A 24,689-nucleotide genomic window follows, 5' to 3' on the forward strand; every position below is an offset into this window, starting at 1 on the left:
TGGTTTTGTCAATTTCGTTTATCTTTTCATAGAACCAGCTTTTAGTTTCACCGATTTTTTTCCTATTGTTTCTGTCTCTATTTCATTTATTTATGCTCTGATCTTTATGATTTCTATCCTTCTACTAACTTTGAGTTTCATTTGTTCTTCTTTCTCTAGTTGTTTTAAGTGTAAGATTAGGTTGTTTGAGATTTTTCTTGTTTCCTGAGGTAATACTGTATTGCTATATTGAAATATCCTTGCTATATATATATTGAAATATCCCTTCTACCCCACATCTTGCTGTAAGCTTTCCCCTTTGAATTGCTTTTGCTGTGTCCCATAGGTTTTGGATCATGTTTTCATAATGATCAGGTATGTTATGTCCTCTCATTTCTTCAGTGATTTGTTTGTTGCTTAGTACCATACTGTTTAGCTTCAGTGGATTTATATTTTGTACATATTTTCTTCTTTTAGTTGATTTCTAATATCACTGCAATGTGGTCAGAAAAAATGCTTGATATGATCTCAATTTGCTTAACTCTACTGAGGTTTACTTTGTGGCCCAGCATGTGACTTATCCTGGAGACTGCTCCATGTGCACTTGGAAAGAATGCGTATTCTTCTGCTTTTGGCATGTCCTATAAATGTCAATTAAGTCCATCAGGTCGAGTGCATCATTTAATGCCTATGTTTCCTTACTGCTTTTCTGTCTGAATAATCTGCTGATGAGAATGGAATGTTAAGGTATCTCACTATTATTATGTTACTGTTGACTTCTATTTTTATGATTGTTAGCATTGTCTTATATAATGAGGTGCTCCTATATTGGGTGCATATATAATTACAATTATTATATCTTCCTGTTGGATTGATCCCTTGATCTTTATGTAGCCTCCTTCTTTGTCTCTTGTAACAGTCTATTTTAAATCCTATTTTGTCTGATATAAGTATTGTTACTACAGTTTTCTTCTGATTCCCAATTTGCAAGGAATACCTTTTTCCATTACTCACTTTCAGTCTGTATGTGTCCCTAGGTCTGAACTGGATATTTATACAGGCTTTTACTTTTTTCTGTTTCACAGCATTGACTTCCACCGATCTATCTTCCAGCTCAGTTTTTAGTTCCCCTGCTTCACTTATTCTGCTATTGCTTCCTTCTAGTGTATTTTTCATTTTATTAATTGTATTGTTCATTTCTGTTTGCTCATTAAATCTTCTCTTTGTTAAACATTTCTTATATCTTCTTAGTCTGTGCTTCCATTCTTTTTCTGAGATTTGGCTCATCTTTACTACCATTATTGTGAATTCTCTTTCAAGAAGTCTGCCTAACTCCGCCTCACTTAGCTGTTCTTCTGGGGTTTTATCTTGTTCCTTAGTCTGAAACATATTTCTCTGCCATCTCAGTTTTGTCTAAATTTCTGTATTTGTTGTTTTCACTTCTCAGGCTCCAGGTTTGTAGTTCCTTTTGCTTCTGCTGTTTACCTCCTGGTGGTAGAGGATGGTTCAGGAACTTGTGCAGGCTTCTTGGTGGTAGGGATGAGTACTAGCCCACTGGTGGGTGGAGCTGTGTTTTATCCCTCTGTTGGGAATGGTCATGTAAACAGGTATGTTTAGAGGTGGCTGTGCAATCAGGATGACTTTAAGCAGCCTATCTGATGATGGACTGCAGCACACCAGGCCTCTCTGTCCCTCACCTTCTCTTGCAGTTTGCCCAGGTTCATGTCCATTTAATAAGTGATGTCATCTGACCATCTCATTCTCTGTTGCCTCCTCCTCTTGCTGCCCCCGATATTTCCTAGCATTATGGTCTTTTCCAATGAGTCAGCTCTTCGCATCAGGTGGCCAAAGTATTGGAATTTCAGCTTCAGCTTCAACATCAGTACTTCCAATGAGTATTCAGGGTTGATTTCCGTTAGGATTCAGTTCAGTTCAGTTGTCAGTCATGTCCGACTCTTTTGCAACCCCATGGATTGTAGCATGCCAGGCTTCCCTGTCCATCACCAACTCCAAGAGCTTGCTCAAACTCATGTCCAAGTCAGCGATGCCATCCAACCCTCTCATCCTCTGTTGTCCCCTTCTCCACCCACCTTCAATCTTTCCCAGCATTACGGTCTTTTCCAGTGAGTCAGTTCTTCACATCAGGTGGCCAAAGTATTGGAGTTTTAGCTTCAGCATCAGTCCTTCCAATGAATTCAGGACTGATTTCCTTTAGGATGGACTGGATGGATCTCCTTGCAGGCCAACGGACTCTCAAGAGTTTTCTCCAGCACCACAGTTCAAAAACATCGATTCTTTGGCACTCAGCTTTACTGATAGTCCAACTCTCACTTCCATACATGACTACTGGAAAAACCATAGCTTTGACTAGATGGACCTTTGTTGGCAAAGTAATGTCTTTGCTTTTTAACATGCTGTCTAGGTTTTTCATAACTTTTCTTCCAAGGAGCAAGCGTCTTTTAATTTCATGGCTTTTAATTTCATCTGCAGTGATTTTGGAGCCCCCCAAAATAAAATCTGTCACTGTTTCCATTGTTTCCCCATCTATTTGCCATGAAGTTTTGGGACCGGATGCCAAGTTCTTAGCTTTTTTAATATTGAATTTTAAGCCTACTTTCTCACTCTCCTCTTTTCACTTTCATCAAGAGGCTCTTTAGTTCTTCACTTTCTGCCATAAGGGTGGTGTCATCTGCGTATCTGAAGTTATTGATATTTCTCCCGGCAATCTTGATTCCAGCTTGTGCTTCATCCAGTCCAGCATTTCACATGATGTACTCTGCATATAATTTAAATAAGCAGGGTAACAATATATAGCCTTGACATACTCCTTTTCCAATTTGGAACCAGTCTGTTGCTCCATGTCCGTTTCTAGCTGTTGCTTCTTGACCTGCATACAGATTTCTCAGGAGGCAGGTCAGGTGGTCTGGTATTCCCATCTCTTTAAGGATTTTCCACAGTTTGTTGTGTTCCACACAGTCAAAGGCTTTGGCATAGTCAATAAGGTAGAAGTAGATGTTTTTCTGGAACTCTCTTGCTTTTTCGGTGATCCAACAAATGTTGGTAATTTATCTCTGGTTTCTCTGCCTTTTCTAAACCCAGCTTGAACATCTGGAAGTTCACGGTTCACGTATTGCTGAAGCCTGGCTTGGAGGATTTTGAGCATTACTTTACTAGCATGTGAGATGAGTGCAATTGTGTGGTAGCTTAAACTTTCTTTGGGATTGGAATAAAAACGGACCTTTTCCAGTCCTGTGGCCACTGCTGAGTTTTCCAAATTTGCTGGCATACTGCGTGAAGCACTTTCACAGCATCATCTTTCAGGATTTGAAATAGCTCAGCTGGAATTCCATCACATCCACTAGCTTTATTCGTAGTGATGCTTCCTAAGGCCCACTTGACTTCACATTCCAGGATGTCTGGCTCTAGGTGAGTGATCACACTATTGTGATTATCTGGGCCATGAATATCTTTTTTGTATAGTTCTTCTGTGTATTCTTGCCACCTATTCTTAATATCTTCTGCTTCTGTTAGGTCCATACTATTTCTGTTCTTTACTGTACCCATCTTTGCATGAAATGTTCCCTTGGTATCTCTAATTTTCTTGAAGAGATCTCTAGTCTTTCCCATTCTATTGTTTTCCATTATTTCTTTGCATTGATCACTGAGGAAAGCATTCTTACCTCTCCTTGCTATTCTTTGGAACTCTGTATTCAGATGGATATATCTTTCCTTTTCTCCTTTGCCTTTAGCTTCTCTTCTTTTCTCAGCTATTTGTAAGGCCTCCTCAGACAACCATTTTGCCTTTTTGCATTTCTTTTTCTTGGGGATGGTCTTGATCACTGCCTCCTGTAAAATGTCACAACTGGTTTGATCTCCTTGCTGTCCAAGGGTCTCTAAGAATCTTCCCTAGCACCACAGTTCAAAACCATCAATCCTTCAGGTTGTTGGATGGGGCCAAATCTTGGTGCCAAAATGTCAACCTCTAGCAGAGCACAGGCTAATGAATATATGCTGGGGCCTTTGCTACCACTGTTCTTCTCACCGTAAGCCACGGCTGAACCCCACCTTCCCAGGAGACTTGCAAGATCCCCAGGTAGGTCTGGCCCATACTTCAAGAGGGTCACTGCTTTGCCCCAGGTCCTAGTGCTCAGCAAACATTGTGTATACCCTCCAAGAGAGTAGTCTCTGTTTCCCCTGCTGCTGCTGATGCTGCTAAGTCACTTCAGTCATGTCCAACTCTGTGTGACCCCATAGACGGCAGCCCACCAGGCTCCCCCGTCCCTGGGATTCTCCAGGCAAGAACACTGGAGTGTGTTGCCATTTCCTTCTCCAATGCATGAAAGTGAAAAGTGAAAGGGAAGTCGCTCAGTCGTGTCCGACTCAGCGACCCCATGAACTGCAGCCCACCAGGCTCCTCTGTCCCTGGGATTCTCCAGGCAAGAATACTGGAGTGGGGTGCCACTGCCTTCTCCATCTGTCTCCCCTAGACCTGTGTAACTCCTGCACTCTAGTCCCACTGGCCTCCAAAGTCAAATGTTCTGGGCTCCTCTTCGTGATGACAGACCCCAGGCTGGGGAGCCTGACATGGGGCTCAGAACTTTCAATCCTGTGGGAAAACCTCTGCGGTCTAATTATTTTCCAGTTTGTGGTTGGCCACCTAGCAGGTATAGGATTTGATGATATTGCAAAAGTGATCATCCTACTGTCTTACTGGATGTAGAATATCTTTGGATATAGAAAGAATCTATGGATGCAGAATATCTTTTTTGGATGTTCCAGTCTTTTTTGTTGATGGTTGTTCAGCAGTTCGTTGTGATTCTGATGCTTTCGTGAGCAGAACTGAGCTCAAGTCCTTCTACCCCACCATCTTGCATCTTGTCTCCTCTCTCCTACAGTGCTCTCCATCTGACAACTCTGTCGGGGGTTCCCAACCTTGGCTGCACACAGGAATCATGTGGAAAGGTTTTCAATATTCCAGTGTTGATGCCCAGGTTACAGTCAGGCCCAGTAAGGACTCTCTGTTACTGGGATCCAGGCATCAGTATATTTAAAGCACACAAAGTGATAAAATGTGCAGTTAAAGTCCAGAGCCACTGCTTCAGGGGGTCAGGAGAATATTAGTAATTTGTTTAAAAGCAACAAACAAATACAAGTTCCCTGAAATTGTCTTTAAAGGGATACTGATTATGATGGGCTATTGTTTATCTGCTCCTCTCAGCACACTGGTTGACCTATCTCGCTTTGTTATCTCCCGACTGTATTTCCTTCATGTAAAACCTCATTAGACAGCTATTCTTTGAGTTCTCTGCTCCTGAGTTTCCAAAATAAAACACCTCTGGGCAAAACATCATTCGGATCACTTGATGGAAACCAGAACAATCAAAACACATTGCTATGAAAGCTGCTTGTGAAGCAGCAACTATGCTTTTTCACCAAAGAAAAAGCTCAGGAAAGTTCATCTTGCTAATCAAATATTCAAACAAATCTGGAACTTTTAAGTGACAAGTGAGAAGAAATAATTTAGGCTGAGATATAACACACTGAGGATAGAGAAGACACATGGGGAAGACAACCACTGAAAGCCATGTAGTAGGAGCCTTCTGGCAAGTCTCCGTGTGTGACAAAGCCACACTGTCTTAGATCCTGTAGTTATAGACACTGGAAACTGAATCAGCTGCTGCATCTTTTAAAAACCAAATCTTTGAAAAAGGTTTTTGGTTAAAATGTTATTTACTTTAAAGATGGATTTCTGCTACAAAAAATCATAGATCAGAGGTAACTGACTGCCCTGCACTAGGTTCAATATTAAGTGTTTCATAGTCATTACTGCATTTAATGAATGAACCTATGAGGTAGGTGATGTTATCCCATTTTATAGATGAGGCAACTAAGGTGCAGAACTTTTATGTAACTTTCCCAGTGTTACAGGACCAGCAGGTAAGTCCAAGAAAGACACGAGTTTACACCTGCCAGAAAAAATAGTCAAAGTAATCTCCACTGACAATATTATAGAGTTCTCATAAAGACAATTAGCCACTAAGAAAAAGACTTTTTTTTTTTTATAAAAAGGGATGAACCAAAGATAGATAGACATCAATAGAAAGAAGATTTGCAAAAATTCAAAGAATGATGTGTGGGCACCAAAAGCATGATCTATATTAGAATAGTCACAACAGAAACACTGGATTTGTCTAACTTCCCAGAGAACAAATACCTGTAGTCACCCTTCAAGAACTAGTTTGTAAATAGTGACAGTGCAGTAAAGTCCATTTAAAAGTCCAGTGAAGTTTAACAAGGGAAAGGCAAGGTTATAAACTACTCTAAGCACCACATAAAATTCCTGAAGCCCCAGTAAATAATCTTTTAGTATTTCTGCTTTCTTTCTTTCTTTTTTTTTTTTTTTTGAGACAAATTTGAAGTAGGGGTTTCTAATTTCATTGTAATGATAATGTGCTTAAAATTGAAGAAAAATGGTATAAAGATTTTAACCCATTTCTCTTTATTACTCTGATATCATGTCCTTTACTGATTTTGCTGTTTACTCAACCATCACTCTTCTTTTCCCTTTCTTTTATTTGAGCTCACCCAACTAATCATGATATCCTTTATCATATATGACTGCCTTTATTTTTATTTCAAAACTGCACATGAAGAAGAAAGTATTTTAAAAGCATTTCCTTTGAAAGTAGTTGTTATGAACAAGCCTGCCAAAGGTTTGCAAATTAAGCTGATAAATTGGGCACCCCACTCTTAGATGGCAGTATGCATCTCAATCCACATGGTCATGTGGCTGAAATTAAAGCACACACATTTTCCTGGTAAGTTATTTTTTAGATTAAAAATTTATTCTATATTATGTATTCTACATCTAAATTTGAATAATACAACTGAATACAACAGTGACAAACTCAACTTTCATTGAAATCTTACTCTATGCATGGACTTGAGTTTAGATAGCTCCTGGAATTTAAAGATAAGCTAAATATTTTGGATAATATTGAATGATGATTATTAAACAAGGAAGAATGTTGTAAATTGTATTTTGCACAATAACAATGGTCATCAGTTGTTGAGTATTTCTAATGAACAGGCAATATCTAATTGTTGTTCCTAATGCTTCCAACCAGTGATTGCTATCATTTTTTTTATTGAGTTTTTCTATCTGTAAAATGTGTGTGAGCATGCAATCTCATATGCACTAGAGTACATATTTGCACAAATGTGATAAACATATTTATTATAAAGTGTATTCAAATGTTAATATTAGAAATGATGAGAAAATATAAAGAAAAAGCATCTGGTACTTCATAGATCATCTTTAGCATTTCCTGGGAGAAAGCTCTCATACTAGAAAAGACAACTAATTATGCTGTGTGGCAGAGACCACTGGTAGTCCCCAAATATTTATTGCCCTTTCCTTCCATAGGATGGGATCTTCAATTTTTACCTGGGCCCATGTCAGCTCAGAATGAAGATTATATACGTTTGGTCATCCATTGCAGCTAGGTGTGGCTTTGTGCCTGAGTTCTAATCCTTGGGATACAATGGGAAATCGTGTTTCCAACTTCTCAGAGGTGCTTTTAAAGGGAGGAACTATGCTGTAATTCTGCCCACCTGCTTCTTGTTATGTCATCATGGAGGCTATGTGCACAAAGGCAACATGCAAGGATGGTAGAGCAAGTAGACAGGGCGCTTAGGTCCACTTAAGACCTTGTAGAGCAATTCAGATTTTCCAGTTCTGGAAACTCACTCATGGACTATTATGGGGGGAGAAATACATTTCTGTCTTACAAAAGCACTGTTATTTTGGTCTCTGTAAAATGTATATGAAAATATATACTAAATAATACACCATGCAAGACAGTTACTACTCCTACTTCAGGGAAAAGATGAAGGAAAAGTATCAGAGAAGTTAGTTTTCCAAGGTTAAACTGCTAATGTATGGTAGGATCAAAAGAGCCCAGTATCCACCCTCTTTCCACTAAAGGAGGCAACCTCCTGTGAGAAAACACTATAAAATCAAGGAGGAAGAAGACATTAGTTGTGCCTAGAAGGACTGATGAGGGCTTCCTGACAGAGGTGATAATTTAATGGGATCTTAATATATGAACAAGGAGGATAAGGCTTTCTAGGCAAATGGAACAGAGCAAACAGCAGGGGGATAAGAAAGCATAGACAAGGCTCAGGAAAAGCTTGTGACTCGTTTTTGTTAAGTGATCACTATTGCTTCTTGGCTTTATTTATTCAACATATATTTCAGAGTACCAACCACAAAAGTAGGCACAGAACAAGAGGTACAGCAGTGAAGAAAGATATCTACAAATTCTCAAACACATGCAAAGATGATACTACTGGACCACAGAAAGGTCTAAATCTCATATCAAGCAAACAAGGTCTTCTTAATCAGACTCAGTCTTACCCACCAGCCTCAGGCTACACTGCTGCTCTAAGCTTCAGCCACACAGAAGTCAGGACATATGAGTTTCCAGATGTATGATCTTTGCCCATACTGTTTCCTCTCCCTAAAATGTATTTTCTCTACTTTGCCTGGATACATCTTACTCTTCAAAGAGCCAGCTAAAATTCTACCTTTCCATGACTTCCTCAAATGAGATGGCTCTTTATATTATAGCATATTCCCTTAAAGCAGTTTCCAAACATCTTCATTCATTCATTTATTCAGCCAGTCAATCCAGCAAAAATATGCCAGTTTATAGAGGTACAATGGTGGGAAACATGAAGTAAATTTTCCCTCATGTGCTTGAGGTGTTTATATTCTAGGAAGAAGTATCAGTCATTAAAGAACAGTTATAAGGGGTGTGTGTGTGTGTGTGTGTGTGTGTGTATGTGTGTGTGTGCGCGCGCGCGCACGCTTGCACTTAGCCATCAGTTATGTCTGAGTTACAAGGTAGCATGAGAAATTCAGGGGCTTCCCAGGTGGTGCTAGTGGTAAAAAACCCACCTATCAATGCAGAAGACATAACAGATATGGGTTCCATCCCTGGGTTGGGAAGATCCCCTGCAGGAGGGCATAGCAACCCACTCTAGTATTCTTGTCTAGAGAATCCCATGGACAGAGGATCCTGGCAGGCTACAGCCCACAAGGCCACAAAGATTTGGATACAACTGAAGTGACTTAACACAAACACATGATAAATTCTATGAAGTGAAAGCAGAATCTGAAGTAGAAGCATCTACAGGAGACACTATGCCTAACCTTAGCTTCCCTGAAGAAGCATTATTTAAAGCTGAATCCTTTTGGATGAGTTAGAATGAACCACGCTATCACTATGCATTATCTGCTAGATTCCAATAGACCATGAGAGACAATGCTTTTTAAAAGCATCCTGTATGATTAAAGAAACAACACAAGGACTAAATGCTGGCTCAGATTAATTCTAAGTGTGTTACACTGTACTGTAGTGAGTCTCTATAGCTTTATTTCATGCTTCCTGCATGCAGTATTTCCTACCCTACCCTTTACCCCAGGTGTCCGCTAGCATCTCTCAAATTTTAGTGTGCATAAGAATCACCTGGGATGCTTGTAAAAACATGGACTCCTTGGCCCTTACCTCAGAGATTCTGATTCTTTAGTCCAGAGTGGGGCTGGAGATTCTGCAATTCTAGTAATCTGCCCAGGAAATTCTGAGGCTACCAGTTCAAAGACTGCCTCTTGAGTAGCAATGTTATAGAGAAACTATACAAATCTTTCCCAGGATTTTCTACCTTGTTCTTAAGCTGTGCTGTCAGGCTGAGCTCCTTGGAGCAGCAGCGGCTTCTCTGCCTAGGTATGTGCGGCATGTACCTTCAGAGTGACCCACATCCATCAATCACATTCTTCCCTTGGACAACTGTCACTTTCTCACTGCTTCCCACCTTAGGTCTGATATGACAAGCCCACGTGCAGGGAGTGATGGGTATGCTGAGGAACAGTTCTGAGTAGAGTGGCCAGCAAAGTGCCCTCTATAAGGGAACCACAAGGAAAAAAGATCGAAGTAGATTTGTGAACGGATAAGAAGATCAGCTCTCTTATACCTATTTCTTGATTTTTTAAAAAATGAATTATTCCAGTTTATATGGGAGTTTTACAATTTCATGGAAATAAAATTATAGGAGAATCAGTGAACTTTTAAGAAAACTTTCAGTATTGCTTGCATTTGCCTATATGTGTGCCACATAAAAGAACCTTCAAATTTAACAAACATTTAAGGGCCATGAGGACAGGGACCATGTCTTCCATATGAACATACCCCACAATTTCCTAGGAGAGTGATGATTATTTAGATGATTTAAAAATACTCAAGTCAAAGAAGATGGCAATGAAACCAACTCATAAAAGTAGGGAGGGTAATTATATCATTAATTAGATAATATATATATAAAACACCTAGAATAAAGTGTCCCTTCAATAAATATTAGTTCCCTTCCTCTCTATTTCTTTCTTAATATCTAGAAAAGCTCTGTCCAATAGAACTTTCTGGAATGATATCTATATCCACACTGCTGAATATGGTACTCACTAACCATGTTGGCTACTGAGCACTTCAAATGTAAGACTGAGGAACTTAATTTTAAATTTTATATTATGTTAATAAATTTAAATAACCACACGAGGCTTATAGCTATTGTCTTGGAGAGAACAGATCTAAAAGTTTGGCCACTAAATATGTCTCTATCTATTGAACTGATTCTTCTTCCTATAGATACATTTCCTATGCATATGTTTAAGGAGAACACGTGAAAAGGGCAGTTGACCCAAGTGCAGACCAAAAGGTGTGGTGAAAGAACAAAGACAGCTGGATCTGAATCAAAAAAGGAAGTTTCTGCCATACTGACTAGCTTCTCAAACTTTAATATGCATGTAAATCACTGAAGTTCTTCTTGAAAACACAGATTTAATAAGTCTTCAGTGGGAACTTAAGATTCTGTGCTCATAAGCTTCCAGCTAATAATGATGCTGCTAGTCAATGGGTCACATTTCAAATAGCAAAGATCTAGATGAAAGTAGGCCCATGGCCCTACCTAACTGCTATTGGCCCTACAGCTGAACCAGCTATTTCTTGTCTCAGGAACTCCAGATTAAGTCAAAGGCATGTTCTGTTTTATCAAAAGGACCCCTCCACCGAGTCTTATGATGAACAACTATTAAGCATCTTCTATATCCTAGGAAAAATAATAACTTCTGAAAGGCACATATTATTATTCTCATTTAACAAATAATAAAAGAGTGGTTTTGATGGATAATTTGACTTAACCAAAACTCAGGCAAGTACTAACTAGCAGAGGTGGGCTTACAACCCAGTTGCTTCTGAACTCAAAGCCTAGTCTCTCTCATTAGACTTTTGTTACACAAAGTGTGATGCAAAGTGTGATGCACAACTGAACATCAGCTTCACCTGGAAGCTTATTAGAAATGAAGACTCTCAGGCCCATTTCCAAACCTACTAAATCAGTATAAAATATCTGCTTTTTATGATCTCTAGAAGATTCTTACCTACATTAATATTTGAGAAATACTATGATGTTCCATCTTTTGCCTTTTAGAGCAAAGTAACAAATGGAAAGGGATCAGATGGGTGTGGCAGTTGAGAAATGGATTTAAGTTGGCTAGATTGGACTGTGGACCAAATATTGATAGCTTTGCCTCTATTGCTAAATTCCTATTGCCTGCTGGGCATAGTTAAGCCAGTATGAAGCTATTTTCTGGAAGATAAGGATTTTTCATTTCTAGATAATACTACAAGTCCAACAGATAAAAATATCAACCACACAGTTTTAACAGTGTTCATGGGAAAAAACACAAAAAGAAACAAACTTGTTTGCTGAAAAGTAAATATACTAAATGGACTTCCCAGGTGGCTCAGTGGTAAAGAATCTGCCTGCCAATTCAGGAGATGTGGGTTTGATCCCTGTGTTGGGAAGATCCTCTAGAGAAGGAATTGGCAACCTACTCCAGTAGTCTTGCCTGGAAGAGGAGCCTGGTGGGCTACAGTCCATGGGGTCGTAAAAGAGTCAAACCCAACTTAGAAAATGCACTAAAATCATCAAATTCTTCCTAACTATTTCACCACTAGAGTGGTTCAAAGAAACAAACAATTCTGCTTTCTCTCCGTTCATGGATAACTCTGAAAAACCATCCAATTAAAAGTGAATAGTAGCCTAAATCACAAGGGTCTATTATTGAATAAAGTGACTCAAATAAATTCATGCCTAACTGGTCAGTTCTATGACCAAGTGCTTGGTCATCCCCTCTCCACAACACAGCAACTTCCTCCTCAGAGGGCTCTTACTTTTGGTTTCCTGCCCCTGGGATCAATCAGAAATGCCATTTATTAACCTCGCTTAATAACACCTCCTAGTCTCCAGCCCATTCTTTGGCTCCCGACTGAACCTCACTGCTAATTTGACTGCTTCTCTATGTCCCTGAGTCCACATTATCTCTTCTCTCATTCCCTTTTCTTCTCACCAACCTTCACTCACACTGCCAGCCTTTCCTTCGTCTTTTTTATCCCCATTAACTACTCTGTTGTCCTCCGCCCCAGTTATAGCTCCATCTGCACCCAGTGACCTTTCACATTTAAAGTGCTCTATAAAAATCTCACTGGGAATATTATAAGAATATTATGATGGTTTTTAAATAGCTTTTATATAAATGATCTTCTTGGCAGTCAAATATCAATACGATGGATGATGCTACTAAGGACCCTTAACATTTTTGTAACCTAACTCTTTCCTCTCCTTCTCTCCCTCCCTCACTTTCCTGGGAGGGAAGACACAGTTCTGAAATTTCTGGAACAAATTTCCTTGTCTCCACTATTATTTCTATCTCTGGAAACAAAGTTTCAGACAACGAAGTGTCTCACAGGGAAGTAAAATCATCATACTGCAAATACCTGCTGGATGTTCCTTTTATTTTCCCATATTTTCCCTTAAACATCCTCAATAATGTAGACACCCATTCCCTGTATCAGTTGAATCAGGTCCCTTTGATATTTTAATTGTTTATTCCTAATACTTTTAAAGACCAAGATTCTTTCATTTTTAACTTTTTTGTTGTTGTTGTTACAATGGGTCATATACACATTCTTAGCCATTTTATTCAACGTTTTGGTGAAATTAAACAAGAAGTTAGTTTCCTGTTCAGCAAATATTTACTCCTTCCTCCACTTTGAACTTGGCAATATGGCTTGCTTTAGCCACTAGGGTATTAGTGGATATGATGTGAGCAGAGTCTATAACTGGGCTTGTGTCTTGGGCGTGTCCTCTTTCATCACAATTAAAATAACATACGTTGGGTAGTAATGTCCCAACCCCTGGGCCCCAGAATCAAATATGTGAGGCAGCAATACCCCAGCCAACTTGGCAATCTTCAGCCTGAAGCAGCTAGCTCAGCCAACCAGCAAACTCTTATGGAAGAAATAAATACTTACTGTTATACATCATTGGTTTTGTGGTTGCTGGTTACACACCAAAAACTGACTGTTATGTGGAGTAACAGTAAATGGTAGGTCAAACTCTACCATTTTCTAGTTGAGGTAGAATAACTATATCTGTAAGATGAGAGGTTTGCATCCATTGAAATCCAAGTTACTTAACAAGATTCAAAACTCATGATTTTTGAGTCTACCACTTCCCACGGTATATTTCCAGAAAACAGGTCAAAATATAACCACTATGAAGTGAACACTAAAGAAGAATGGAGGGAAACAACATTCTAGAACCTCTCTAAATGTGTTCTCCTAAAGCAGGAAGAAGGGTATGTTGGGATGGTGTTGATCACAGAACTCAGAGAAGTCTAAGTTAAGTTAAGGGAGAAGCACTGATATGGTCAAGAGAGGAGGTTTCCATGCCAACTGGCTCCAGAATGCTACCTTTTCACCAAGTCAGCCTACGGGAGCTGGACTTACAGGTAACACACAGGCTCTACTCACTCTGAACTGTTAAGAACAGAGTATTTTTCATGCCTGTCATAAGACAGTATTCAATATATAATGTGTGATGTGCTCAGTCAGTCGTGTCTGACATTTTTGCAACCCCATGGACTGTAGCCCTCCAGGCTCCCCTGGCTATGGCATTCTCCAGGCAAGAATATTGGAGCGGGTTGCCACGCCCTCCTTCAAGGGGGTCTTCCCAACCCAGGGATCAAACCCATCTGTTACATCTCCTGCATTGGCAGGCGGGTTGTTTACCACTGAACCACCTGGGGAGCCCTCAGTGTATAATGGGGAAGCATAAAATGATTGAGTGAAACATGGAAACTACACAGTGTTGAAATGGGGATTTTCGCTTCTTGCTTTTCCCTCACTGATTTTAACTTTCATATAGGGGATTCCTGCTTGTCTGTACTATGTCTCATTTAAGGTCCTAAACTATCATGACCTCATGCAACAATGAGTTTACCTGAGGCATTCATGCTTAAGAACTTCAGTGATCCCTTCATTACTGGCTTCATTAATGTAAAACCACTTACAGAGTTCTAAGATCCCTTAACTTACCTTCCTTTAAAAAAAAAACAAAACAGAATTTCCTTTGAATATCTTTTGTACCTTTACTAGACAGTTGCTTAAAACTTTCCTTTGACCACAGATATCCTCCTGTTGTTTGACTGCTGTTCGCATGTATGGCTGGGAGTCATTTCTGCAAGAATCATATATTTCTAAAACCAAATTTGCTAATTGGTAAACTTAATACACTAACCTATAATGAAATTATTTTTGAGGCGGACTTAGTTAAAATTTGTAATGTAGGTAATATTTTAAAGAAGGAAATATTCTTATGCAAAATGACTGAAATGCCCTGGGGAACTCTGAAATTGTTTCTTCATTAAAAAGAGCTGAAACTATGTGAACAACTAGAATGTGAGACAGAAAAGAGGAAAACAAAGTATAGAACACCAGGGAATGAGAAAATAGACCACAAAAGGAACAGTGATTAGTTCAAGGTCACTGAGTGAATCAGGAACAAAGAAGAGGGTTAGACCTATGTCAATCGCAATTGTGCTCAATCTGCCATTTTTCAATACACAATATATTTATAGTTCTGAGACATGGGGGAAGACATTAATATTTAATGTTCTCTTGGAATCTAGCACGTGTTATGAAATCATCAGTGTTTACTGAATAAAACAATAATATACCCTCATTAACTAGAAGTTAACAAAGCATAATTTCACATACATAACCTCATTAAGATCCTCACCAACACCTTGGGGGTTGATATTGCAATTCCTTGTCTTATTGGTCAATTTAGGTCCAGAAAGAGTAAATGAATAGCTCAACAACACATTGCCATGAGAATTGGGATAGTTTAGCCATATTTAGCAAACTTCCCTAAAGATCCTACTGTTAAGGAAGCTCAAAGAGGGTTTGCATTATGTACAAAAATGTTGAAGATAATTGTTAAAAATCCCTTTGAGGAATTCAAAATCAGATATTAAAATTGATATTTAGAGTATGCATCTTGTGATGACTTGGTCAGGTGGGATGGGAGTGGGGAGAGAGGCTCTAAAGGGAGAAGATATATCTATTTATTTATTATATATCTACATATATATCAATAACCTTAGATATGCAGATGACACCACCCTAATAACAGAAAGCAAAGAGGAATTAAAGAACCTCTTGATGAAGGTGAAAGAGGAGAGTAAAAAAGCTGACTTAAAACTCAACATTCAAAACACTAAGATCATGGCATCCAGTCCTATCACTTCATGGCAAATAGATGGGGAAAAAAGGGCAAACAGTGACAGACTTTATTTTCTGGACTCCAAAATCACTGTGGATGGTGACTGCAACCATAAAATTAAAAGATGCTTGCTCCTTGGAACAAAAGCTATGACAAACTTAGATAATGTATTAAAAAGCAGAGACACCACTTAGCTGACAAAGGTCTGTATAATCAAAGCTATGATTTTTCCAGTAGTCATGTACGGATGTGAGAGTTAGATCATAAAAAAGACTAAGTGTTGAAGAATTGATGCTTTTGAACTGTGGTGTTGGAGGAGACTCTTGAGAGTCCCTTAGAGCGTATGGCAATCAAACCAGTCAATCCTAAAGGAAATCAACTCTGAATATTCATTGGAAGGACTTGTTTCCCATGCTTTGGCCACCTGAAGCAAAGAGCTGACTCACTGGAAAAGGCCCTAATGCTTGGAAAGATTGAGGGCGGGAGGAGACGGGAACAACATAGGATGAGATGATTGGATGGTATCAACTCAATGAGCACGAGTTTAAGAAAACTCTGGGAGATAGTGAAGGACAGGAAAGTCTGGTGTGCTGCAGTCCATGGGGTTGCAGAGTTGGACATGACTGAGCAATAATACAGAACCTAAAGGGATAAGGTGGGAGGGAAGTGGGAGGAAGATTCAGAGATTCAGGAAAGGGGGCTACACTTGTATACCTATGGCCAATTCATGCTGATATATGGCAAACATTACAATATTGTAATTATCCTCCAATTAAAATAAATTAATATTAAAAGCGCTCCTAAAACCAAAAAAAAAAAAAAACAACAATATATATAATTATGACTGAGCCGCACTATTGTATGGCAGAAAACAGCACACTAATGCAATTATCTTCCAATTAAGAAATACATTTTAAAAATATCAAAGAATTGATATTTAAGAGAACAAGAACACTTCAATTAATTTATTATATTTGGCCGATTTTACTAGCTAAATAGTTGGGATACCAATCGAGCATGTTTGTTCAAAATTCTTAGATTTTTATTGATAAATTATTTGTACATAAAAGCATCTGGAAGTTAGTTATAAGAACCCTAAAGAAGACTTTGAAATAATATGGATCTACTGCAAGTAAGCAGTCCTACTTACAAAATCAAGTCTCTGGGCTCTATGTCTACTTCTTCAAAGCATGCTCATCTGCTTTGGATGATGCCAATGGATATAGTAAAGAGATTTACTATAATAAAGACATAGAATCCTTTTATATATGTATTATATATAATATATACAATAATACATACAATTATATACGTGTGTGTGTGTGTGTGTGCGCGTGCGCGCATCCCTCTCCCAAGAGTATTGAAGCCCCTGTGACAAATTGTCTTCCACCCAAAGCTGCATGTTGCCAAGGGGTAAGTGAGAAAACTTTGCTCTTAAGCTGAGAGGCAGAAAAGGAGGGAGGGAAGGTGGAAACAAGCAGTCACAAGATCAGAGTTAAGTAAGACCGCACACTCTATAGCCAGGACATCCAGGTTCCTTCTCGGTTCAGCTTTTTCCTATGCAATTCCGAGACAGTTAGTTAATCTCTTTATTACTCAGTTTTCTCATCTGTAAAATGGAGAAATCAATAGTACCTGTCTCATAAGGTTGTTATGAGGATTAACCGAGTTAATATTTGTTAAGCACTTAAAACAATGTCAGTATACAGTAATCCAGATATTTGTTGTTTAGTCATTAAGTCATGTTCAACTTTTTCGTGACCCCATGGACTGTAGCCCACCAGGCACCTCTGTCCTGGGATTTTCAGGCAAGAATATTGGTGTGGGCTGTCACTGCCTTCTCCAGGGGATCCTCCTGACCCAGGGATTGAACCCATATCTCTTGCATTGGTAGGCAGATTCCTTATCACTGAGCCAGGAAAGCCCAATCCAGATACAAATCTTTGATAAATAAAGAAAAGCAGAAAGAGTGTGAGAGAGAATAGGAACATTATGTGTCTTTAACAATTGCTTTGCTTCCTTCCAACAGAGTCCTTTACTTTCCACAACTGGGACCACTCGATTCCTAACCCCATTTCCAGCATGACCCCAAATGACTCTTGTTCAGAGAGATTTAAGAAGCCCTAGTTCAGCAGTTCAGGTGATTCAGCATGAAGTCAAGCTTGCTGTTATTCTTGTCCTGACCCTGCGTCCCAGTTTTAATCACTTGTCCCTGTAACCAAGTCCCAGCCTTGTACTCCAGTTCTGGCACCCCGCTCCCCTGTGGCCCAGTCTGGCTTGCAGAATCTGCTCAAGACTTTCAGTTCCTCTGAGGCAGGTGTTTCCCAAAGGAGAGCCTTTAGACTAGACATGCTTTGGTTGGTACACATGGAGTTTGAACTTCTGAGAGTTAGTTGCCTGCAAAACTGTATAAAATATTCAAACTTCTCTTGAAAAATGGAGTGATCTGGGAACTCTTGGTCCCATTTCCCTTTGGGACCCACCCAGTGGAGCCAAGTTGCTGCGACATCCCCCCACCTTTGGAAAGTCATGTGCTCTCTTTTCCCGACTCTCCCCCTGCTTCCTGATCCGTCTGTTTCTGTGATGTGCTTGGTCCTTGTGGGCATCAGAGCTTAGGGCCTAAGACTGAGAACAGCCAGTACTCACCAAGCACTTTGTACTCATTTAATCAAAGACCAGGTTGCATTTGTTCTTGTCCATTATGCCTGCAGCCCTTCTCATTGCCTCAAACCTTTTATTTGCAGGCATCTGAATCTGTCCCATCATTCTAAATTACTCTCCTCTACTGTATCGGTTAGGGCCACTGTGAGACCTCCCTAAGTCATCGTGAGACCTCCCTAAGTCAACCACTCACCCACACTATGCTTTGCCCCACGTTTCAGTCACTCCCACCCAGCCAGACACTGTTGTTGAGAATTTTGGCCATCATAGTGGTTATATTTCAGAATAAGAACCCGGAGCTTTACTGACCTGCCTGTTCCTATTATCTCATGCTCCATGTTTCTATAAAACCATACATCTTATTGTATATTATATATAGATAGATATAGATAGACTTTCCCTTCACAAAGTTTTGCTCCAATTCTTACTAGCAGCTTAGCAAAATCCACAAGTATTTATTGATCACATATTATATCCAGATTACCCAGATTCTATCAAAGAAACTGATTTGGGTATACCTTTACTAAGAAACACGAAAAGTTTGTTTATCTTTTGACAGACCATTCAATCTCTTTTCAGTGAACACCAAAGACACTAATAATATTTGATCATAATCAGCTTGTTTTTTCCTCATGATAGACCCTTGTGTTTTACAAAACAATGAATGGAAGAGGAAAATATCAGCATGCCTAAGCTGTTAGAAAATTTCTAAAGAAAATGCACAAAGCTCATTCTATACATCATTTCATGAGATTATCTGGATTGGCTGAAACTGAATATGTACTGTATTTTAAATTCTGTTGATTAAGTTCTACCAGTTTTTAAAGATAGTCTTAATAAAAATGTTACTTACATAAGGAATCGTGTCCAAAGTGTCTGTGTTGACAATTATAGGAGCAGGGCTGGCCTAAAAAAGAGAAGTAGAAAAATTTTTTAAATAACAAGTAGTCTATTCTGAGATAGGATCTGTTAACTTATTTAACCAAGAGCTCAACAATATTTCTTGAGAACATGCATGGGTACTGTGTCAGGTGCTAGGGGGATAAATGAAATGAATCAGAGCTCCCTTCACCCTCCTTCCTTCAAATATTTGTTTGCTACATTGACCACATAATAAAATGAAGTAAGCACAGAACTGAAAAGGCAAGGACATGAGGATTTGTGCAGTGTAAGAGGCAATGACTTCTAATAACTTTGGCAAGGAGTCAAACATTTCTTTATGAAATGGCTGTGCTAAAGGATTTTGATTTTTTTCTCTCATGGAAGCAAAATTAAACCTAACACTATAACTCTTTTCTTTAAACTGGCTTTTGTGAGAACATTGTATACGATGCAAAATAGAAGCATTCACTTTTTGGCATTTTACATATGTTCACCTATTTCATATGCTGGTCATATTTTTTTCTTTATCATTTATATACCTTTGAAAATATGCTTTAGAAACCCTTAGGTAGAAAATTAAAAATTAGTCAAACATGGCAGAAAATTGTATTAGATATGCTAAAGTTCTTTTAAAACAAAAAAAAACTACAAAATGCAGCCATTCCTTTTAAAGATGAGTAGGAATCTGTGTAAAACTGATATAGGAGTGCTACAAGCCAAGTCATTAGAAAATAAGAGATTGCAATCTATTTGCATCAGCCAATCTGACTTCATGAATATTGAGCAGATCTATTTTCTGGTTTCTAGACTTTTCACAGCAACTTTTCCTTCATCCCCCTAAGGATCTTTAATCTCCTTCCCAAATTGCAGATTTCATTTAGATAGAGGAAATGGTCTCACCATGATTAATCGGGAGCTGTCCTATACTTCACGGTAGTTTGCGCAAGTGCTCAACTTTGGGGACATTTCATTAACTGTGCCCTCTGGAGTTAACAAGAGTTAACAGCTTTCTAATGTCAGTCTATGTCTATGGGATCCTAATCAAAAGACAAAACACATGGCAATCCAGCAGATTTTATAGAACAGAGTTCCAAGTTTTAACTAAAATCATTGGTCATTGAAAACACGACCCTGCTTCACATGTCTACATAGTGGGTCAACTAAATAGTCATGGTTTACTTGTTAACTCCTAATAGCAAGTACCTTGTGGATAAACATGGGCTTTGGAGAAAGTTTCCACTGGAACCTACCCCAAAACTGTTAAGCCTGTAGCATAGGGAGATGAACATGAGGTTTGGAGTCAGAAGACCTGGGCTCAGGTTTGGTTTAACAACTTCCTGGTTATATGATTTGGGGGCTGAGCAACTTCTTGGTAATCTGATCTGGAGGTAAGCCCACTAACTCTCTTTGCCTCATTTTCCTTCTCTGTAAAATGGAAATAGAAATAATCACTTTCTAAAAAGGTTGTCTGAAGAATAAATGAGGTGCTATATTTGAATGGGCTTTATAAATGTAAATTTCACAATCAATATTAAATAGTGTTACTAGCTAATGACCTTAAAGATGGACTATCATAAGGATATAATGTTACTGGATGGTTTGTGCACTGTTTCTGTCCCTGTAATCTCAATGCTATGCTAGAGGCACAGTTGCTCTAAAGAGAACTGATTAGGTCGTGAAAATCACCATTTATTAAATACATATTACTTGTCCATTTATAATAAAATGCATATACATCCTCATATAATCTCCACAAAACCATACTGATGAGGCATTATTGTTAATATCCCTACGATACAGATGAGAAAACTGAGGTTCAGAGAAAATGAGAGCTGAGATTTCACAGCAGCCTCTCTGACCTCAAAATCCACTTTTCCACACTACGATGTTTTATGAGTCCATTACCTAGGGGTCTCTACCACTGGGGTCCTACAGTTATTTGAGATCTCTAACTAGACCAGCCAGTAAGACCCAGGCAAAGCAAAGACCACCATGAAGGTAAGACATGCTGCAGGGTCTTGCATAGTAGATGTTGAAAGCCACCTGGTAATTCCTTGATGGTTTCTGGTTTTTAGTTTTGAGGAAGTTTCTTCTATGCTTTCTAATTGGCTCCTGGGACTTCCAAAAGACTTGCATCTTGTTTCCTTGACTAGACTACTGAAAACTTTCTGAGCATCACACCCAGTACTTGTATTTCTCCTTGTTATCTACTATACTTTGATCAAAAAATATGTTTTGGTTTGATTTGGGACTATTCAACTCATTTTACCCTCTTATAAATTGCATCCATGTGGTCTGGAAATAAATTTTATACATAGATCCATTCCCTATACAATGCCATTTATCACTTTTGTATGTTTCTGTTGCTATTTTCCATTTCATGGATGTAAATTTGGTCTTTCCAGTTAGACACTTGCAACAACAAGGATTATTTATTTTCCTAGAATTTTTCACAGCACCTGGGTACACAGAAAGAGCTCAGTAAATACTTAGGAAATATTGACTAAGTGAAGCTATAAAGTAGAGTACACAGGAAATATCTCTTTGTAAGATCTGGAAAGCATTTCTGAGATAATCTTATGTTACCAACAAAACTGTGATGACTTTCCAATATCTACTATCATCTTCTTTCTTTAACCAGTCATTAACATTGAATTATCCAGTTTTTTGAAATAATAATTAGTTCATAAATGCAGGATGTAAAGTCTGTGAACCTTGAAGTACAATCTGTGTAATGCGAAAAGCTCACTGTTCCTTCTTGGTGCTAAAAAGATCTAGAAGCGTAGTTAATTCCTACATCTATGACAGTCACTAAAAATGCACGAACAAATGTCTGTGGGTCGTGTGAGCACACACATATATCACATACATCTGACACTGGCAACTCCCTGATGCGAGTGCCAAGGAGACGCCAGGGTGGGCTGTTCTGAATAGCACAATTCCCCCACTGAGCTGCTACATGAGGCTTTCTGAAAACCTCATTGCTCTGCTCCAGAACTCTCAGAGCCCTCCCCCAGACCATTTTCTCAGAAGCTTCTTATAATCTGTCGGGTGCTCAATGGCGCAGAGGAGCAGAGAATAAGTGCCCCAAGTGGGAGCAGTACAGAGGACAGGAGAATTCTGGGCATGGCCCATGAATGTGCTTTTCTCACCAGATGCTGTGTTGGCTTGTCCTCTTCCTGTTTCTTTTCTCGCCTTTGAGACCATGTGAGTCCATGCCTACTTTGGTTTCTGCATATGAAAACCAATTCCCCAGGTACGTTGATAGCTAAAGTACTAAGTGTCATCTCCACACTGCCTTGCCATACACACACTCTCTCTCCATGCTGAATATCCTCTTTAGTGAAACGCCTAAATCAAATGGTTGATTTAGCAGATTTCAGCATTTTCCTTTAAGATGCTAATTTCCATTAACTGGAGAGAGTTATCACTACCAAATATGATAAAAGAAGACCTTTAAATCAGAAGCTTGAAGGCTTGTCTGAATGTAAACATAAAGGCTTAAGAAAATGAATCTCACTTGGGTGACCCAAACTATAAGACATGAAGGGCTTGCCTTTTATATTACATTCTCTTCCATGTGGAAAAACCCAGTTTACAGGAAGAGGGAAGAATAAAGCTAATCAGAGGGAAGAAAGAAGGAAGCAGAGAAAATACTGATACAATCCAAATTAATAGATCAAGTTATTCATAAATTCCTGTTACCTCCCTATCCTTGAATTCCATGGGATAGTCAAATAGTACATCATTAACTTTGCTCATGATAGGAAATGAAAAACTAAACTTCTATCGCTTGCCACCAAGATAATGTAACTAATAAAGAGTCTTACATAATGAATGCACATTTTCAAAGGAGTTCATTAATTCCCACTGATGTTACATTTGTTAAGTGCCAGATGTGTGAAATACCTCTGACATAAATGGGCAGGTGGTCACCAAGCCAGAGGAAGCCTCTCTAAGCAAGGTATCAGCAGGGGTGGTAGAGAGGCTGGTGGGTCAAATAACACAGTCTGTGAGGCTTATTGCTGATAAGCACAGGCTAACCAGTGGGAAGGTCAGAAGACTGAATCCAGGCCTATACATAAACTTTTTTTTAAAGTTCTTTTTTGTTTGTTTGTTTTTTAATGTGGACCATTGTTTAATGTCTTTTGTTGAATTTGTTACAATATTTTTTTTTTTTTTTCTGGCCACAAGGCATATGGGATCTTAGTTCCCTGACCAGGGATTGAACCCACATCCCCTGCACAGAAAGATAAAAGTATTAACCACTGGACCACCAAGGAAGCCCCTATAACTAAACTTTTAAGCAGCAAAGTAGAAACGGAGAGAAACCCACACAGCTAAGTGACCTAAATACACTAGGAACCGAATAAAAACATTGATGTGGCTAGGGATCGTGCAGGGATCTCAGCTGACCTGGAACATGCCAGCAGAAGGCAGCTGGCTGTCAGTAGGCCAACTTAAACAGGAGGTAAAATATGGCAAGAATAACTCGTGAGCTGTTTTGGGGGCCCAGCATCTTTGGCTTATCTTCTCAGACTTAAAGAACAAGGCTCCTGAAGTGACAAGAAGTAACACAGGCTCTTTCTACAGTGCGGCATGAAGACTAAAATGGAAGCCACTGAAAATTTTAAAACGAGCCCATTTGTGTGTGTATATGATTGTAGTGAGACAAGCAGAGATCTCAGAAGCTCAAGATAAATATTAGCTGGCACAGACTGACTGCTCCAAGATATCACAGTAATTGTCCTTCAGCTTCATAATCACAAAGAGGGCTGCCATCGGGGTGAACCCTAATCAGATCATGTCCCAATTCCAACCAGGGAAATAGAACATGGGGGTTACTACCCACATACCCCATCAGGCCTGAAATAAGAGGTCTGCCATTAAATATGGAATTGATATGCAAAAAGCCAAACTCAGGATAATTTTATTTTTATTAGGTTTTCTTCCTGATCCTCTATTATGTTGGCCCATTTTGGAAATTCGAAAATGTGATGTGGTTGGGGGTGGGAGGATTCCTGCCTCAGTTCACTGCCTCTAGTTCTCTGCTTTCCTGGAATCCTTTCTCTTCTCTCCTTGAAAGATCTGCAATTGCTTCATTGAGCATCATCACTACCTGGAATCTTTAGGTAGTGACGATCTTTCAAGTAGATCTTTCAAATCCTGGTATGTCCTTCAAGTAAGATTAGGACCCTGACAACAACTAGGGATGTGTGACTCCTCCCAACAGATTGCAGGAAAGAAGGAGAGAAAAGAAAGGGTTCCAGTAAAGCAGAGAACTAAAGGCAGTAAACTGAGGCAGGGGTCCACTCCACCCCCAACCACATCACATTTTTAAATTTCCAGAATGGGCCAACATAATAGAGGAACAGGAAGAAACCCCATTACAACCAGTTACCTGATATAGTAACACTGGGATGGATAATACTAAAGGCAAGCACTTTACTACATCTGTTTATATTAATTAATTTAATTAACTA

The 24,689-nt window shown here is 39.1% G+C and overlaps 1 protein-coding gene across 16 annotated transcripts in view; it reads right to left on the reverse strand.

Annotated features, from left to right (window-relative positions):
- Window positions 1–24,689, reverse strand: part of DLG2 (discs large MAGUK scaffold protein 2) — a 2,226,746-nt gene that overhangs the window by 839,760 nt on the left and 1,362,297 nt on the right. For all 16 annotated transcript variants that reach the window (XM_061119788.1, XM_061119779.1, XM_061119776.1 and 13 more), the window contains one exon: window positions 19,178–19,231. In XM_061119788.1, coding sequence (XP_060975771.1) covers window positions 19,178–19,231 — 54 coding nt within the window. The remainder of the gene's footprint in view (window positions 1–19,177; window positions 19,232–24,689) is intronic.

Source organism: Dama dama, chromosome 2 (genome assembly GCF_033118175.1).
Source record: "Dama dama isolate Ldn47 chromosome 2, ASM3311817v1, whole genome shotgun sequence".
NCBI classification, from domain to species: domain Eukaryota; kingdom Metazoa; phylum Chordata; class Mammalia; order Artiodactyla; family Cervidae; genus Dama; species Dama dama.